At 28.4% G+C, this 20,748-nt stretch overlaps 2 protein-coding genes across 9 annotated transcripts in view; both read right to left on the bottom strand.

The window, feature by feature from the left end:
* The window catches only part of LOC109599515 (hepatocyte nuclear factor 4-gamma), a 38,568-nt gene extending 22,118 nt beyond the window's left edge, over window positions 1-16,450 (bottom strand). For 3 of the 7 annotated variants that reach the window (XM_020015512.2, XM_020015514.2, XM_020015516.2), the window contains exon 1: window positions 8,177-8,418. In XM_020015512.2, the coding sequence (XP_019871071.1) occupies window positions 8,177-8,306 (130 nt within the window). In that variant the 5' untranslated portion in view covers window positions 8,307-8,418. Of the gene's footprint in view, window positions 1-2,996; window positions 3,091-8,176; window positions 8,419-16,211 lie in introns of those variants that run through there. The other 4 variants (XM_020015513.2, XM_049963173.1, XM_020015515.2 and 1 more) reach the window with 3 other exon arrangements.
* A 787-nt stretch (window positions 16,451-17,237) lies between these two features.
* LOC109599485 (guanine nucleotide-binding protein G(o) subunit alpha) overlaps window positions 17,238-20,748 on the bottom strand; it is a 62,304-nt gene continuing 58,793 nt past the window's right edge. For both annotated transcript variants that reach the window (XM_049962647.1, XM_049962655.1), the window contains exon 8: window positions 17,238-20,744. In XM_049962647.1, the coding sequence (XP_049818604.1) occupies window positions 20,557-20,744 (188 nt within the window). In that variant the 3' untranslated portion in view covers window positions 17,238-20,556. The remainder of the gene's footprint in view (window positions 20,745-20,748) is intronic.

Here is a 20,748-nt window from a genome sequence, read left to right as displayed (position 1 = left end):
TCTAAAACAATAATTAAGAAAATAAAAAATAAGAGAATAAACTTCACAAATTATAATTAATTTTAGACGATGTGTCTTATCGAGGATTTTCTATAATGAACATTTTTTGGATTAATTTTGGAGGAATACAAAAATTGTTGATATATCTTCATATAATTATCAATTTCTAATTATCGCTAATTATCAAGTCACAAATATCACAATAAATATTGAAATAATTATCAGTGGTAATAAATTTTATTAATTATCACTTGATAATTATCAAACCGTCAATATTATACTAATTATCAACGAACCCTTGCTTCGTTATGAAATTTTAAATTAAGATAATTCTCAGGGAGAAGTTGAGAATTGACTGCACTGATCTTCATTATAGCAATTCTTCAGTTCAGCTTGAACATTTATTAATAGCCCTAAAAATTATTTTCGTATTTTTCATTTTTTCTAAATACATCAAAATCATCAAAACAGACGATTTTCAAAGCGGTACTCGAAATCCTTCCGGTACACAATGACTTTCAAGATTCTCGGGAAAGCCACATTACGTAATAATTTTACGCGCTAATTTATGTTGTCGTAAAACTTGAAGATACATGAGTTCCGATTTGAAGGTAAACCACACCGAGATAAAAATGACACGCCAGCAACCCGGATGGATATCCCTAATATTTGGACGCGTTGGGTAAATTAAGAGAAAAACGATAAAAAATATAAGTGTCAAGACCCTAAGCGACGATAATGGAACGAATTACAAAATGTTATTCAGACATTTTGTCTCCTAGATAATAATTACGATAGTGTGAAGAATCCAGCGGTGACGAAAGCCTGTGAAACTAGTTTCACATTATATTGTCAACGGGCTAAATTTGATAATGGCAGATCCGGTTTCTTTTCAATCGGTTCATATTTATATTTTTCGTAGTTTATGTTTAATGCTTTTTTATCAGTTTTAAAACAAAAAAAAAAACTTAATTTATATTTGTGGCGCATTCTGTTCGGTATCTGTTTCGATTAAATAAACAAAATTAGTCATTTAGGTTTATTAAAGGTTACCGAAAGAATACAAATATTACGAAATCCAAAGTGACGAAAAAAAATAAAGTTTGTGCAATTTACTAATATTTTAATTAATTTTTTACATTCTTAAGGGGAATCTAATTAATTGAGTGTAAAAATTAATTAAAATTAATAATGGGAACGTCAATTTTTTAAAATTAGGTAAACACCTTTCTTCAATTTCTAATTAAAAAATGTACTAGAAACACTATAACTAAAGAAAAAAGTTACATATTTGTAAAGATATATACCTAATTCTCTTTTTACACGAATTTTCTGTTTCAACGATTTTCAGTATTCTATGAAATTTTATATTAAAGAATTTCAGATATCATTTTCTTTTTTTCAAAGTAATATCTTTTTATAATACATTTAATGAATTAAAATGTCTAAGAACGGAATAAATTGTTAAATGAACTGTAACAAAATTTTTTTTTGCCAATTTTGTAAAAATTAAATTACAGCATAATATTAACGAATTTAATTCCCTTTGTGAAATAAATAATGTGTGAACAAATATTTTCTCAGCAAACGAAAATAATATATTAAGTACGTTTAATACTTTTTATCAGTTTTAAGATAAAAAATCAAATTTGTTTAGTAGCCCTTGTGTTCAATATCTGTTTAGATTAAATAAACAAAATTCACGTGAGTTTATTAAGGATTATTAAAGATACACATATTATAAAATTTATAATATCAGAAACCTAAAAGTTATGCAATTTACAATTACTTTAACAATAATTTAATTATATTTTCATGTATCTAAGGAGATCAAATTAAACAAATTTAAAAAAAAAAAAACATCTATTTGTTGTAATTTATTTTTTATAATAAAACACTATCATTAATAGTGGGAACATTAATTTTCTAAAATCAATTAAAAACCTTGCTTCAATTTCCAATTAAAAATACGTACAATAGTTAAACAAAATAATTATGCATTGTGTAAAGAAAATGGCAAAATAATCTATTTAATTTTGCAAAACTATTAAGATACAACCAACTTAACAACTTCAATTCCATTTTTATATAAAATAAAATCAATTAAATATTAGTAAATGTGTGAACAAATATTTTTAGCAAATAAGTGAAAACAATAAACTAATTATTTTTAATCAGTTAAAAAATTCAAATTATTTTAGTAGTATTTCAGACAATTAGTCATGTATGTTTATTAACAGTTACTAAAAATACAAATACTCAGGAAAAGTCAAGATTTATGCAATTTACAATTATTTTAATGACAATTTATTTGTTTTTTATATTTTTAAGGAGAATCAAATTAAATAAATTAAAAAAAAATGTGAATAACAAATATTAGTTGTAATGTATTTTTTATAATCAAACATTGACATTAATGTTAGTTTAAAATTAGTTAAAAACCTTGCTTCAAGTTCCAATTAAAAATACAATATAGCTAAACAAAATAATTACACATTAAAATAAACACGTATTTGTAAAGAAAACGGCAAAACCGTCGAGTCAATTTTGCCAAGCTACTAATGTACAAGAATTTTTTGAGAAAAATTTAAGTATTGTTAATTGTGTGGGCAAATATTTTCTTGGCAAATAAGTGAAAACACTAAACCTATTTAGAAACTTCACTTAAGTACCGCAAAACGTGTATTTATCCACGGCAAATATTTTATATTTTTACGAAGCTACCAGGACACATAAATCGATTTGAAGAATAAAATGCATTTTGTTATTACGTTCACAATATTTGAGTTAAATATTTACCTCGTGTAATCGTGACTCAATATAAGTGTATGGATAAATATTTCCTCAGTAAATAACGAAACGGCATTCGATAAACGATGAAACGACTGACAGAAATATGCGAAGATGTTTCGTCAATTTGTCACTGGGTACCGATCTAATTAGGAATTTCGTGTCGGTATTACTGAAACGATTAACGAGAAATAAAGCCACAATACCTTCATAGTGCGACTGATAATAATCCGTGCTATATCCACTGTTTGAGTCAATATCGAACATGATTGGAACGATCGCACAAGGAAGGAACGACAAACCGAACTGCACCGGTGAACTCCAATCACGCACTGATAGTCAACACGACAGAAAATGTGTATCGCCTTGTTTGTCGTATATGAAAAACTTGTTATAATTATCCGTAGACGAAAATTACACCGTGGATTGAATGAATAATAACAAAAAAAAAACTAAGCAACAAAACAAGTAGTGGGGTTACTTGTAATTTAGCTAAAAGCCAAGTCGCGTGTGCCGCATGCGAATTTAAAAAACAATGGTTTTAAGAGCTTTATCTTAATACCACCTATTTTGCAGATAGTGATTTTTTATCGGGTAATTTTCTGGTGGCGCCGATTTTTGCATATGGGTTATCACACTTAATCTTTGCCTCCTGACACAACGGACGGAAAAGAATTAATTTTGGATGTTTTTAACAGTTCACGATAACGAGTTGAACGACAGAAATTCTGGAAAATTAATAGGTCTTTTTTTTGGTACTGATACTGCGCTGTTAAGATAAACTTATTTATAGTAGGGTTAATATTTTTTTTATTGTTACATGTAGATAAAGTGGTAATCTGAAATTAAGGTTGGCGATAACATCAAGTTTGGCTTGCTAATGGACTAGAATGAGTTACATATATTATATACAGTAGTTGCCATGATTATAGCAACCTATTAAAATATATTAAAAATACTACTTGAATTACCAGAACCTATAATATTTATTGTTTTTTCTCTAATTAGTTAATTACCAAGAAATATTTTATTGTAATTTGATTGTTAATTATTACTTTCATAAAAAGGTCAAGTTTTACGTAGTTATATTTTAATATAATTTTATTATCAAAATGCTATCTCGACCTTAATATAACTGACCACATTCTGATGCTCCAATCAGTTTAAAAATAAAATCTTATATACAGTAGTGGCCATAATTATAGCAACTTATTAACAAATATGAGCTATATTACTCGAATTAGACGTCAGTACCTATAATGTTTCTTATTTTTTCTGTTATTGTTGTGTCTCCTATGCAACTGGTCAATTTAATTTTATTCTTTAAAAAATATAATAATATATAATAATTATAACAACTCTTTACTTTATGGCTTACTTACTAGTAATCTTTTTCTTATTATAATTATTTAATCAGTGGTCGAAATAAAAATGTAAGAAAAATTATAATTCAGCGTTACCAAGACCGAAAGAATCAAGAAGAGGATGCCTAAGTGTTTATGGATTCTATTGTATTGACTAAGTGATAGCTAAGAAAAAAAGAAACAAATTCGAATGTCAAAAACATCTAATCTTATCATCAACAGGAATTAAATCCAATCTGGAGGAAATGGAATGGATGTGTGTTTATAGCCCCCAAACGTACAAGAAAATTCTATCAAAAATGTGAGAGTCCAACGTTCTACACAAAACTACACAAAATGTTTGTTATATCCACAGTGAAACATGGTGGCAGATCAATTATGCTGTGAGAATACTTCAATTCTTTTGACATAGGTCCCTTTAGACTGATTTATGTACAGGAATATATTAAACAACAATTTGCTTTCATACATTGAAGAAATGGTGATCCTAATGAATGTGATCCCAAACATAAATCCAAAATAAGCATCTGTGTTTTGTCCTGTCCTATAGAAAATATGGGAGATCTTGTTTATAATAAAATTCGACATAAAAATTTAAAAATTTTGATTGAGCTCATCATAACAATTTAAGAAACTTATAGAAGTATAGATTTAATCATTAAAAATCCCTTTTAAAATTAAAGTTCCTACATTTATGTCCAGCTCAATTAAAAACATTTATAAAATATAGTAGATTTTTAATGTCGTATAAAACAAAAATAGTAAATTAATATTATTTTAAAAGTTCACATTAAATAAGAGAGTTATGGATAAAATATCTAACATTTTAAAAATTTGCTATAATAGTGACCACTACTGTATATAATATTTCTGTAAGTTTAATCACTTTTTATTGTCCAAACCCAACTAAAAACTTGTTCAGTCATTTAAATTTGATTAAAACTTTTATATTATCGTTATCTAAATCCGGGACAAATAGGATTAAAACTACAATAGATTTTTTAAGCCCGATATCTTTTTGCATTATTTAATATGTGAACAATTTAAAACGCCATAAAAACGATTGCTTAAATTAACATTTTTTTACATTTTCAATAATTGGTTAGTGTAATAATAATAATAATTATTATTTGTTGAGTATACCAATTTACGTTTGTAATCTAGACATATCTTATCTTTCAAGTATTTAATAGCGGTATTATAACATTATTAAATTATTAATTATTTTGTTAAAAAACACCCAAATTACGCTTACCACATTCCTCAACAACAAACTCACCTAAAACAAGAAAACAAATTATGTTAATTACAAAGTTGGCACGTAAATTAATGGTCAAAATATTTTATTGTGTACAAGAGTATTCGTCAAATAACGATTAGTAACATGTTGATAATAACACAACGCCCGATTATGCATGTTGCATATTGTTCATCAGGGTTAGAAAGATAAGAATTAAAGTAATGACTAACAAGGAAAATGACACACCGAAATTGTTTTAATAGATAATAAAATAACAACTTATTAGTCATAGTTGTATAATATAATAAAACAGCCTCACGGCGCTCCACGAAAAATCAAATATGCAATTTTCGTAATTACACGGTTGCCTTTAATGCTACTGACATTGCTAAATTTCAAACATAATGAATAACAATTACCATGGTAATGTTCGCCGGGATGAATTATTTCTTAATTTCGTTTGAAAAAGATGGCATAATTACAGAAATTTTATTCACCGTAATTCTTAGGTAGTGTCCCTAAGCGGCGTAATTAATTATTAATGACATGATCTCGTACGGACAATTAAATAATTACGCATCTTCGATGCGGGTGCGGAACATGATATAACGTTCGTTTGCTCTTCCGTTTATCTGGAGCGTTTTCAAACGACAACATCGAGATGCATTTTCGCCATAAAATGCACGAAATTGCGATAAGTCGACCTTCGTAAATCACGTTTGCAAGAATGATAGATGCGTGCAATTCCTTTGATTATTCTATCGTCGAACAAGAAGAAAAAATAACGTTTTTATCGTCGTGAGTAATCCTATGGCGGATTCCTTAAAATTTCATAAAAATTTATATTAGATATGTTGCAATGTTATTGACCAATTTCATAACACAAATTAAATTTAATCCAAAAATTGATAACCGGGAATTTAGATTATAATTTGTTTTGATACTTAAATACATAACATTGAACAACACAATTGTTCTTATTTTGGAACAGATATTTTTTATCTATTTTTATTAATTTCATTAGAAGTTTAGTGTTGTGCAATCCTTATCTGAGTGGCTGAAACGAAAACAACAATGAAATTGTTGCAATTTGTTGTTTTTTAATGTGACTTTAAAATATTGAAGCTTAATTAATTACTATTAAGCTTTTTATCTGAAAGATTAACATCATAGTGGTTATTGTTCACCAGCGATAATATTGTAATTTAGATATTATTTATTTACCTTCAATCAATAAAGCACACTTTTGCGATTAACCATTATTTACGATGTTAGATAAAACCTTATACAAGTGATGCTCAACTGTGATATAAATAAAATATTAAAGTATCTTATCGGCACGCGTCCTTATCGACCATCAATTTTTCATAAAAAACATTCCAACAGATTTTGAAAGCATTCTTCAGCTCTCACTATCTTCATGACAAGACAAATTCAAATATGTCCAAACCATTTGTATTAATAGATAGCAAAATTGGGCAAATTATTATGAAATTAAAATAAATTTGGACAGTTTGCATAATAAAATCACTTAGCGATAATTAAAGTATTTTTAAAGTATGCTTATAAATCGTTATCAAAAAATATTTCTGGTCTTCTATTATTTACCTAATGCTGAGATAAGAATACTACATGATAAAATAATAATCCGTTCAACTAGTGCTACTAATTTTAAAGATAAACAAGGTTTATGTAACAAACAAACTAAATTTTATGGAAACATGTTGGACATGGATCAAATTTGGGGCAAAGACGACGTAAACAAATTATGAAATTCAAAACTTAACGGATAAATGGCAAGGAAATGTGCATCAAATTCGTAAATAATATTATTAGATGTTAATTTTGTGTTATTTAATACTCAAAAGATATCCAACCAACCTTGGATATCTATTTTTAATTAAGACATGATAATGTTTTACCGATACTATCAAAACAACACTTTTATTTTGCAGTACATTTTCGGGAACGTATGCACTTACCTTCTGATCAAAACAATGTTTGTTAATATATTGTTTGGGATTTATTTCATAGGTCAGGTGGTTTATGATCAACTTGATGAATTTAACAATGCTGAATTTAAATGAGCAGAGTTTCCCTGAAATTTTGCGTTTCCAACAAATTATCACGTTTTGGAATAAAGAACATCTAAGGGGGTCGAAGATACAAGATTAGGAGTGGTACCAAGATTTCAATGCTTGCCAGGAAAACCTCAAGAAATTTCAACATGTTGACCGTTGCCTTTCTTGAGGTTCGACAAGAATCTCTAGGGATACTCAATTATTTAAAGTATAATGCTCTCAAGTTACTACTTTTCTGAAAACTTTTATAGATGATTAAGGTGATGAAGAAAATTTTGTGGATTTAGCTAAAGGTGATTCCAAAACAGGCCTTTGGAAATTTTTTTTGAAAATTGGAAGAAGTGTTAGGATATTGTTTATATTAACAAATGGGAGTTTATTTCTTGTATATTCAAGATATTTATTTGTACTTATATTCGTATGAAATTTGTTGACCATTTTCTTTTAATGAAAAGAATAATAATTTCAGATTGATTCATAAAAATTGATATTCTTATTTTTTACTAATAATTTTATTGCCACAGATTGTTTTTCTCTGGGGAGAGCTCCTAACAAACATTTAAGCAAATATACAAATATGGGTACCGCAAAAACAAGGCCTTAGAAAGACATATATTTTGAGATCTAGAAGAAATTACAGTGACTTTTTGGTGCTTGAACACCGATTGATCCTTCGAATTTCTACATAAATCAAGACTCACCTAGGACGTTGAAATTGAACAAATTGTCATCCATCCTCATGGTGCTGCTGAGCAGATAATCAGTGCCATCAACCTCACCATCTGAGATGGATATCTCGCCGGGACTTAGTGAATAATACGAAGACGGCATATTTACAGTGCGTACTTGAACTTGTCACTGATGTAAACACAAAACACAGAGATACGTAGTCAAATGGAACTGGGCCCCAAAAACCGTGTGCCAGGTGATTAGATCATTAAGTGGGTAACGATCTAATCTGGGTAGCCGTACACTAGTAAGTAACAAGAAATGGTACAGACTTTCTGAGATTTTCGAAAACGGGTGGGGGGCATGTTTATGAATACGAATCCACTTATCACAGTGATAAGAAATTAATGATATGTGTATATAATGTTTGTATGAATATTAGTTAATTATTGTTTAATGGCGGCACTTATTTTTGATTTGCCGGGATTTATCGAAAAACTATGCCAACGATTTTTGCGAGTTTCCTTGCTATTTGTTTTATTTCCTAATGCAATAACTCGTGTTTACTAAATATTGTTCAGTGTTAAAGCATATTTCGTCGATAAAATTAATAAAACATATTTTGTCGATTTTTAACCATCCTTCTAAAAAATTTAAACGTACAAAATCAACATAAAAAGCTTACATACAATAAATTTATTTATATATTTTTTAAATCAAATATTCAATTGTTTTTTAATTTAATTTTAGCGAGAAATATATAATTAATTATTATGTAACCGCACACATGTATTATAATAAAAAAACTGATGAGTAGAAAATAATAAAAATGTTTGGTTTTTATTGTCTTCAGTTATGTTTATTACATCTCACAATCATAAAAATGCCAACCATTAGAAATAAATATTGAATTATTCTTGTACTAAAATGTATATTTGTAGATAAATGCATAGTAAAGTCATTTGTGAAGATAAAAAACACTTATTGGACAAAATAAAATTATCGGAATAAAGGCAAAATTATCTTTTTATACAATTATATCGTGATTTAACTCGATAATAAAATAGTTATTGAGACAAAAAAATTTGAAAAGGGGGTCAAGTAGATTTTAAAATTTCATTTGTTAAAAGAGATAGGAGTAGCCCCTTTTAATTGCTACATACCTTTATTTATTAATACCTTATCTAATGTTTTTGTCTTTTACATTTGCGAAAATGGACTTACATAATTAAAAGCTTACTCGTTATCACGGATAACGTTTACATCTTAAGGTGTTTAAATAAAAAATGTTTATTTTAAAATACAAACAACAAAAATAAATAAAAAATATCAGATAAAAAAACTGAACACAAAGAATATTATTACATGGAGCCATTCTCATAGAATTTATTGTGACTAATCAAAAATAAATTTGTTGATTTGGAAACAACTGACTAAATGCGCTAATCTCCACCGATAGTCCCTAATATTCATGTTAACATTCTGTTTACACATGAACAACTTAAATAAAATGCATGTGAATATAAACAGTACGATAAAACAAAAAAAATCGAATTTTATTCAATACAACTCATATTTACATCCTTCGGTAAATAACTGGTTAAATTATTTATAAAGTGTGATGGTAGATAAGGTAATTCAGAAGCAGCACTTCTTAATTAATTTGATTATATTATTAGTATCTGTTAATTATTTGTTTTATTTTTGTGATATCACAAATTTTGATCATACCATACTTGGCAACGTTTTAAAATGTTATATTTTAGCTATAACATTTCAATTTAATGTGAATATTGATAATATTAACGTACCAATGTTGTTTTATAAAGTATTATAAACACTACGATTTTCTTAGTCTATAAAATGTTGCATATATTTTTTTAAATGACCTATACATACACTCCTGGACAAAAGTTTGGAAACTCTAAAATTGAATTGAATTATAAAATGACTATTCTATCTCCTGTATAAGGGATTAAAGGTGCCTCTAAAAATTGAATTTACTTTATTAAGATATTATAAAGTAAACTAGAATTTTATGCAAAATTTTTTATTATTATTCAAAAACAAATAGAAGCATTAATACTTTGTTGCATAATTATCAGCTTGTATGACTGCTGCACACCATTTGTTCATGGTCAACCAATTTTCTGGTAAATTCTGGATGTATTTTTGTCGATCCATTTGAAGCCTTTTCAGTAGTTCTGTCTTATTTTTTATTGTGTGGTGTTTTATATTTCTCTCTAAATAATCCCAAATATGTTCCATAAGGTTGAGATCTAGTAATTGTGAAAGTCATGGCAAAACTTGTACTTTGTCTTGATGGAACCAGTCTTTATCTACAATTTCTTTTCGTAAATCCATTGGGATTTGCTTCCCCTTTGCAATAATTAAAACTAATATTTTTAATTCGCACACTAGTGATAAGCTAAAGAATACTGGTAAGTGCCCAATATAAATGAAATTTAAGGGGTTTCTAAACTTATGTCTTGATAAAAAACTTTTTTATAATATCCAAATAAACTGCTGTATACACTATTATTATTTTGTATTTCAATATACAGAACGTTTATTTCAATATATTTTTTATAATTATTGCTATTTTAAATAATTATATCTCATGTTTTCCAAACTTTTGTCCAGGAGTGTACATTATTATTAATTATAGTAATGGTCATTCTTATGACAACATTTTAAAACTTTATACTTTAGCTATAACTCTTTTATTTAATGTGTTCACATTAAAATCATATTAATTGTTGTGTTATAAAAACTACTATATTCTTATTCTATAAAATGTTACATATTTCTTTTTTTTAAATGACCTGGACATAAATTTAATTTTGAAAGGGATTTTTAATGACTATTAGATTGGTGTTATTTAATTTAACCTTAACACTTTGTATAATATCTTTTTTGTTTTATAATTTCGGTCCACTTCCGAGAGCAATAAAAGACCATGAAGTAAAAAGTTACTATAATTTTCTCAATTGAAAAATAGCAATGCAAAACGCGCAATTTTTTAAAGAATAAAATAAGATTGACCAGTTGCTTAGCATAACAGAAAAAATAAGAAACTTTATAGGTACAGACGTCTAATTCAAGTAATACAGCTCATATTTTTAATATACTTTAATAAGTTGCCATAATTATGGCCACTACTGTATATAATATTTTATTTTTAATGTGATTGAAGCATCAGAATATGTGGTCAGTCATATTAAGGTCGAGATACCATTTTAATAGTAAAATTACATGAAAATATATCTACGTAAAACTTGACCTTTTTATAAAAGTAATAATTAACTATCAAATTACAATAAAAAATGACTTTTTGGTAATTAACAATTTTATGACAGTTTTTGATGATTTTATAAGCATTAACGATATTTTTAATTAACCAACTACCCATTATTAGAAACAATATATCAAAAAAACAATAGAATTGCAATTTACAAGGTGTCTTATCTGTGACAGGTTTTATAAACATAAGGTCAACTTATTGCAAATACTAATCTATGTATTATCTAACTAATTCTGGTACTCGTTATGAAGAGATAATATACTTATTTTTGATAACATCAGTGTTGCATACGAATCTTTCTGTTTTTTATTAAGTACTTTATTTATGTTATTAATAAAACTTAAAATAAAACTTTTCGTAAATAAAATCAACGTTTTCCCTACATACTTACCACTTAAACACGAGCACGTGTCCCCCGATAAAATTTTGTTGTTGATACACGATCAGTGCATTCCATAAATATTCGATTTAATAAATGTTTAAATTTAATACGGCAAATCCACCACAAACCGAAAACTGTTATTAATAATTTGCATCCGGGGTATAGGAAGGTCTCCGCATTGATAACCTATTTGCTTCTCGGTTTTGTAGGATCTCTCTATTTCAAAATTATTATATATCTGCGGCTACCTTCTTGACCTCTCTGATAACGACAATTAAAAACACGTATGTGTTCCATTATTGAAAAAGAATACATGTTATTACCCAACTTCAAGGATTTTCAATTGCTATGTATACGAATTATCAAAACCGAAATGACGGCGTTGTTAAAAACGGATCTATCGGTTCATTCCCGTCAGTAATTTAACAAATATAAAATTGCCGTTCATTATGTAAAAGTGACGGTCATGCAGGGCGGGAGTTCTTTGAATTGTACGCCACTGTGATTTGCATGAAATATTACTTACAATTTTAATAATGACAATAAACATGTTCTGCTAAATGTTAAATTATAAATTAAGTAACAAATTTCTTTTAGCTACGAGGGAGATGGATTGTTGTTCTTTTCTCCTTTCGCTGATCATTAATGATTAATTGTAATCACATTTCGAAACGTTGTGACGTTGTGAATGTCCAAAAATAGTTCACTTCACAATGTCTTAAAAGAATTACCATATTATGTATGATTCTACTAATAAATTACAACAATCATCATAGTGCATTAGTATTCTCCTAACATTTCTAGCAAATAAGAATAATTGATTTTAAAAACTCATTGTTGGTTTTCGAAAAAACGTCCAAACAACTGAATCATCTTTAACATATTTCATAAACACTGTGAGTCATAAAATGAACATTACAGTGCAACAATTATTAATGTAATGCAAAAGACATCACATACGAAAAAATTTTATCTAAACGTTATAAATAAAACTAAAACTATTGTATAATGTGATAATAAGTCTTATCTTTATCGTGCCAACTTATATTTATAACTATAGAAAACTGATAGTAAAATATACCCATCAGGGAGCCATAAAATTTAAGGTGTGCAAACCGAAGCGATTAATGTCAATTAAAGTTAGTAAATTTCATTTCGTAACATCCATTGATATTTTATATGTGTACAGTAACTATCGTTAAGTAAATAATAAATTTATTTTCCCAACGAACCATCGAAAACTGCTAAGTAATAACATGACGATAAGCAAATTGTCTTCGGAGAATAAAAGCACATAAATAATTATGAGTATTAATAATACAGAAGAAATGTAATACAGAACAAACAATTATCTGATGATTTTTATGTCAAGACTTCCTGGAAAAAATTTTCGTGTATAATAAACATATCAGAATTAATTTTTTTTAAAACTGCAGCAACAAAAACTATTTCAACTTCTTAAGTACTGTGAATGCAACCTTTTTTGTGGACGAAGTGATTATTTTTTCAACACATTAACGTTAAAATTGATAATTTTTATAATTGGTGCATCGTTTGATAAAAAATTAACAGTTTTAAAAGACATTTTGCATATTTACTTCGTAGGCAACCAACTTCGCCTTACTTCAAGACTATTTGATAAATAATTTAATGACCTTAATGCATATCTGTAACAAACAAATCCACAGCTTTATCTTTTAGTATGTATTAATTTAAAGAATACATGTGAATAAAAACATTTTTCAATCAACACTATTAAACACAACTATTTGGACGTAATATTTCTCACATACTTCTATTAAAAGAAGTGATAATTATAATAAAAACAATAAAACATAATGCAGTATAAAAATATCTTAAGTGTAAGGCAAAAATCTTATTAAAAATATTTTTAATAGAGTTTAAAAACTACTACCATATGCATCATACCAATTATTTTTTTATACATCGCTAAATTTTAATTTTACCTTGTAGAAATTTTGTAGATTTTCGCTATTAAATTGGGACAAAACATGAGCATGTTAAATATGTATTGTTTAGTAATTTTATGACCTTGCGTCTTTCCGTGAAATAAAAATAAAAAAGTATTCATAAATTTATTTGGAACAAGACTATTCCCTATTCGTGATAGTTTTCATTTCGATTTATGTGTTTATGGGCCACTAAATCATAATAGATTACAAGCCATTGAGGTAACTACCGAATACAAATATAATCCCGAAATAAAACTTATTACTTTAGCGGCTGATTGGAACACTTTTATTTCCACATCATTGTTAAAAAAGATTTTATTGTGCAACGAATTTTACAGTCAGATATAATCGAAAGACTATTGTTAGCACGAACGTTTTCGGAAAATTATGATTATAAATAAACTGTAAAAAAAACGCAACACCCAGAACGCCTTCAGATATTTTCATTAAATTTGGAATGCAAGTAGGTACATGTTGAAATAAGAAATGATTGAAATTTGATTGAAATCAAAATGTATTTTGGTTCTTTCTTCTTCATATCTTAAGGTATTTCAATAAAGCGTGTACTAAATGTTTAACATGCCTAGAGTACGAAGAAGAAATAATTTTAGCCAATTATAGTAAGCGAGTTTTATAGAGTGGGCCTGGACGAAGCAAAAATTTCGTTTCGAGAAATAGCACGGTGTTTGAACAGGAATGTGAGTTTTGTAATACGATATTGGCAGTCATGGAGTGAAGAGAGCAGAAGTTCCGGAAGATCTAGAGCCACAACACCGTCGTGGATTATTGACCCTAAGGGACAGTTCAACACGGATGATTGCTGATGAATTTTTTACCAGTGAAGGTAAACCAATTGGTACTCGATCGGTTTATATATAAGGTCTTTTGTCCTACGGATTTATCGCCCTTTTTTGGACTTATTTTTACTAGCAAACCATGACTCGTGTATGGAACATCAACAGTGGTATGAGGAATGGAAACACATTGTGTTTAGTGATGAATCACTCTTTTACTTGGGCATGTACGATGGTCATGTGTTAGAAAGACGTGATACTCGCTTTGTTGTGGAGAGTCATATTCATAACACTATGGGTTTAATGGTTTGGGGTGCTATTGCTTATGGTAGCACGTCATCTTCTGTTTTCATTAGTGGCAATATGACGTCTCAGCTATATGTGGATGACGTTTTGGAGTCTTATTTTCATACCTGCATAAGAAGAGATCTTGGACTAATTTTTCAGCAAGATAATGCTCGTCTACATATACATTAAACTTCTTGAAAACCTCCCAAGTGAATTTACTGCCTTGGCCACCCAGATCTTCAGACCTTTCCCCAATCGAAAATGTGTGGATAAGATGGGGCAACGCTTAAGGAATTTAGAGCATCCCCCACCGACTCTTAATGAATTAAGACGTCAGAAGGGGACCGGCCCATTATTGGCTTTTGACAATTTATGCTTTAAGATTTTTGTTTAATTTTTTAATAAATTATTATTCTGTAATAAGTTAATATTTTAAAAAAATGGAATAAAACAATTATATCTAGGTGTTGCGTTTTTTTTTGCTCGCAGTACAGATAAAGATAATACATTTGATAATTTGTTTTAAGATTTTATTACTGAACCTATATAATTTTGTGTATGAGCTATAATACGAATTAATAAATTCATTAATGTAGTCTAACTAGATAATACTTAAACTATTCTTACACAATCAATTTTAATTATATTATTAAATTATACATATATTTCTCACTATTGAAACATATAAAATTTTATTTTTTAAATTTTTAATGTTTAACAGGACTGTGTTAGTTAAATCTTAATACTTAAAATCTTATTTGATTTGAAACAAGTTGGCCAAATATTTATTTATATTTAAATAGTTTTTAATTGTTTATAAATATGCGTTTCCTTTTTCAAATGGATAAAATGTTGTCGTCAGTCGAGCCCTAGAATAAATACATGCATACTACTGCAATAATGTATGTTTAGTGTATAACACGATTTAATTTCTGGTCAATTTATTTAACTTGTACTTTAAAAAGTTTAACCTACAATTAAAAATGTTTGGAAAATTGCTTGACGCGCTCTTTTTAAAATTCATAAACGATTATTTGTATCGTCTTCGACTAATCTAATCTGTATTACCACAATAATATCGAATTTCACAAACATTCCGTCGATTATAGTGTAAATAAATTATACCAGAACGCATGTACCCTCCTTAAAAATCGCAATTTACCCATCAAAACAACCAATAAATCACGATAGTATTTGTATTTAAAAAGTCCAGGATTATTCGAAAACAATTTATCGGACAGGATAAAAATGCATCGAGGTCATAAATCATTTCGAATAGACCTAAATTAATAATAACAACAAATTAAAAACATTTAGGAATCGTACCAGTAGTAGACTGTGCATTAACAACTGTTGAGTTTTGCACGATGACGGACGCCTCATTGTTGCCGTTCAATGTCAAAATCACCTGTTGATCGTCCATGTTGGGCTTGAAAAGGTGCCAAAGGTCATTAGAGGAATTCCGATGCACCACTTTTTCAACTCGTTAACAAATCAACTGAATCAATTGCATTTTATGGTCCGTAAGAAGAGATTCGTCGGACTTAACCTCACATATTACTGTCACTTGTCGTAAGAATTACGTGTGCTGAAAAGAAACGGCGAGATAAAAATAATGTCTTTGATTGTGACGGTGTCATTCATGTGCGCACGCATGAGCGAATTATCAATTTCGATTGTGCCCTTTTCGTAATTATGCTGTGCCCGCTTCGATACTGCATGTAAATTTTGATGACTTCATATTTTTTATGTTCCAGTGTGGCCGATGCAGGCACGGTCATCGTAAGCGCATAAGTTTTACATAAATTTCGTTTCACTCAGCGATTAATTATGTAACTGAAAGTGACTTAAGTCGAACATAGGCAACTTAGTCTACCCAAACACGATCGTACTTACCGTTACTTAAGTTAAGTATTGTCGTGTTTCTTTACGTATATCTTTTAGATGTTTTGATATGATTAATTATAATAATAGTTTTTGTCTTCTATAGAACAAAGAAACCTGTTTCTTATTAAAAATATTAGTTCATAAAAAATTAAGTCTGGCATAGTAATCGGAGAAATACTTTCGACCAGATATTCCTGTAACTGTATTCAAAAATTTATAAAACAGTGGACACGTTTATGTTTAAACATCCTATTGTCCTCAAAAAAGTTCTCTGTATGCTATAGATTTTATTAATAAAATCAAACTTTATTTTAATTATTAATTATTCATTGGAAACTATACAGACCTCAAGTTTCACACTTTATTGTGCAAATTCTCACTAATAATTAATTTAATTTTCATTGTAGATTGTCCTGCATAGAAGTCAATAAATATTGTAATCGTAGGTACTTGTTAAATGAAAAATTATTTCGAAATGGGTAAAATTTATTTATCGTATTCACATCACAGAGAAACAAACATACAATGAGAGGACAACCTCTGTATTTATGAATGTTACAATTACTGATATTTATTGGAAAACAAGTACATCGTTCTATCTCAGTATCTCATATATCTTAAAATTATTTTTTATTCCACAACTAAGCAACAATGTATGTTATGCAAGTGCTTATCATTAATATGACGTCCCTTGATTTAACAATAAAATTTCGTTCTATACAAAGTGGTCTAATAGTCATGTATATAATAACAGTTTAGTTTTTATCCATTAAAATGCTTAATTGATTACGGACACACAATATTAAAATTTGAATAAAAATACGGATATGTTTATAAATCATGAGACGTTTAAAATATATTGTAAATTGTGAAGTAACCGTTTATAATTGTAGTGAAAGCTTCAGCATTGAACAACAAAAAATGTACAATTGTATATGAATAAAAATCACATTTTTTCTTGATCAATCCAGAAAATATGGCGTTTATGTGCATTATGAAGGAAAAACAGTTTAATAAATACAATTTACCTAAATATTTGAAACACTGAAATTCACCTAAATCGTTAATAAAACACTGAAATATAAAATACTACTTAAAAAAATGATATATTTAGGTAAACACTTGCATTTATCAAGACATATTAAAAATACTTTACAATAGGTTATATTCAATTGAAAGTATGTAAAAAAGATGGTTTCTCGTCTAGAAAAACATATAAGTAGATAGTAAATTGTCCATTTTGGACTACTTTTTGTCTATCCGTATAGATGTGAACTGTTTCACCTATTTGTCCCTTAAATCTGCATATTTTAGTAAATTACATGAAAGTTGAAGCTGTCGTTAAATTAAAACAATGGTCGTTCATATGTTCAATTTATTTTTCATGAAATAAATTACAAAAACTTTTATAATGCCAAAAAGTTACAATTAGAAAATAATCTGACTAGAAAACTTATAATGACTCAATAGTATACTACCAAACATTTAATCACTTACAAACCTATTTATTTATTTATACACAACTTGACTTGTCTGACTTTAAAATAATTAACATAAAACTATATAACTGTGAAAACAAAACTACGACCTAGGCGCATCACCTATAGACAATAAACTTTTATGTGGTGGTAAATCAGTCTTATTATTTATTAATAAGATTAATTGATTTGTAGTTGTTCGTTAACAAAACAAATGTTTCATGTGTTTCTAAAAGTGCATCAACATACATTTACGTAACTCTTTATGACTTGCTTCCCTCTAGGTGGGCGTTTCTTAATTAGTTAAATTTTGGAAGAATCATAAGTATAGCTAATTATACAATTTAGGTGCCATAAACAGAGAAACCTGTCGTGCAAACACATGTTCGAACATTGATCTTTAAACGTATATTTTGTAGCAACATTGGAAAATTCATAATTGAGCGATATTATTTAATTTTATGTTAATTATTTCTTTTTAAATTTATGAAATACGACAAGTACTAATGTTTTTTTTGCTATAATGGGTGATTGTATTTTCTCATAATAGTCGAAAAAAAGTTTGTTTGTTCAAGATATGGCAAATGAAAGAAGATGAGATACAAAATATCTGAGGAATGTATCACGAAAAATGCATTACATTACAATGATTCGTCAAAAAAAAATGCATAGACTACACTACAAAATATTACTGAAGCTACTTTTCTTGAACGTTAAAGCGCCATATATTTATGTACACATTAAATGTATATATTTTTAATTCTATTATAAAGGTCCATTTTTACCTGATTTGAGAACATCCTTATTTTTTTTTTTGTGCACAATATAACAACATACCGCGGATCTCCGTAGAAAATTTCAATTGCTTTCATGTGCGAAAGTCGTCAAAATTAAGTAGTAAGTAGTTTTGCCGACTCTCAGATATGTTTCGCGTAGAAATCTTTCAAAGAGTAACACTAGCCAAAGAACATGTTATTATATTGTTATTAAAACAAAACGTAATACATACAAGTAGTTTATATCAATTAGAATGTTTAATATTATTTTATATATAGTTTCAATGGCTACTTGAGCTGACAATTAATAATTTTGTTCCACATTATTTAACATGTAGGTACTTACTTGGTAACTAAAACTAAGACATTGACAGCCATACGGTTAACACAAAACTGTTCTTGTGACTATTTTTTATTTCAACTTCAATAAATAATCTGTCTGGATAGATAGATAAGATAGCTTGTGCGAAACCACTTTTGGTTATTAATTTGTTGGTTGGTTTAAAAAATTGTGTTAATAGTATGGATACCTTTGCAGCTTGTATAATATATATTTTTTATAAAGTTAAATTCATTTTGTTAAAATTATAAAACATAAATAACATTAATTAGACTTATAAAAAATAGTAAATAAAACAAACAAAAAAAAAATACAAAAGCTAATACATTAATAAATGCAATCTCCCTAATGGCACGTTTGTGCAAGGTCTGCGTAAAGGTTTATTTTATTTTACAATGTTGAGTAAGTATTTATGCTAGAAGAAATGTGCGTTTGAACCGAGAGATGTGTGCATCATTTTAGAACAAGGATAGAAATTGTACAACATTGTAATCAAGTAGATGTTCTGTATTATCAAGCACAATTAGCAATCATTGCTGCACTGGGTTCCATTATTTAAATCCTAGAAATAGTCAACAATTCGAAATCTTTGACGATAGCATCACATCATCTGACCAATTTGTGGAACTGAAATCGCATATCCATGAACATCAACATCACGTAATGGCTTTTTGACGGGACTAACTTATTAGATTATTTGTGCACATGCTTTTGTCGTTACGTATTACGAGTAGAAAACTTTGATGATTGTACTGTGTGCGTCATGTGTAATGTACAGTGATCTTCATTCGATCTATCAGTGATATATTTGCGACATTATCCACATTTGTATGTGATGTTTGTTGCACTAGTTTATGTAAACGATGGGACCCATACAATAAAGGATTGCGGCACAGTATAACCAGACGCTTACTTTTTACATAACTATCAGTTTTTTTTATTAAACTTATTTAAAATCCATAACAAAAAGAACACATTTTCAATGTCTCACTCAACTTTGGTACAGTTTCAGTGTATTTGCGATGCCGACACGTCCGACACGTGGACATACGATTAGATCGGAGGTGTCGTGCGAGCAAACCGCAAATACAAACAGCACTTATCAATTTTTGGCTCAACAATGTACTAAAGTCAGTAATGTGAGGAAAGGAATAATTATAGTAATAATTATAATACGAAATCGGTTGGTTTCAGTAGAGGCCGCAGTTGCGCAGATTATTAGCTATGATTACGTCTGTGACTGCGTCGAACACGAATTGGATGTTATGCGTGTCGGTGGCGCAGGTCATGTGGCAGTATATTTCTTTGGTTGTAGATTTATTTTTTGCCTCGAATTGGGCCTGAATGTAGGCTGCCGCTTCACCGTACTCCTGGGCCCCTGG

Source organism: Aethina tumida, chromosome 1, assembly GCF_024364675.1.
Source record: "Aethina tumida isolate Nest 87 chromosome 1, icAetTumi1.1, whole genome shotgun sequence".
NCBI lineage: Eukaryota > Metazoa > Arthropoda > Insecta > Coleoptera > Nitidulidae > Aethina > Aethina tumida.
This window is presented reverse-complemented; position numbering and strand designations above follow the sequence as displayed.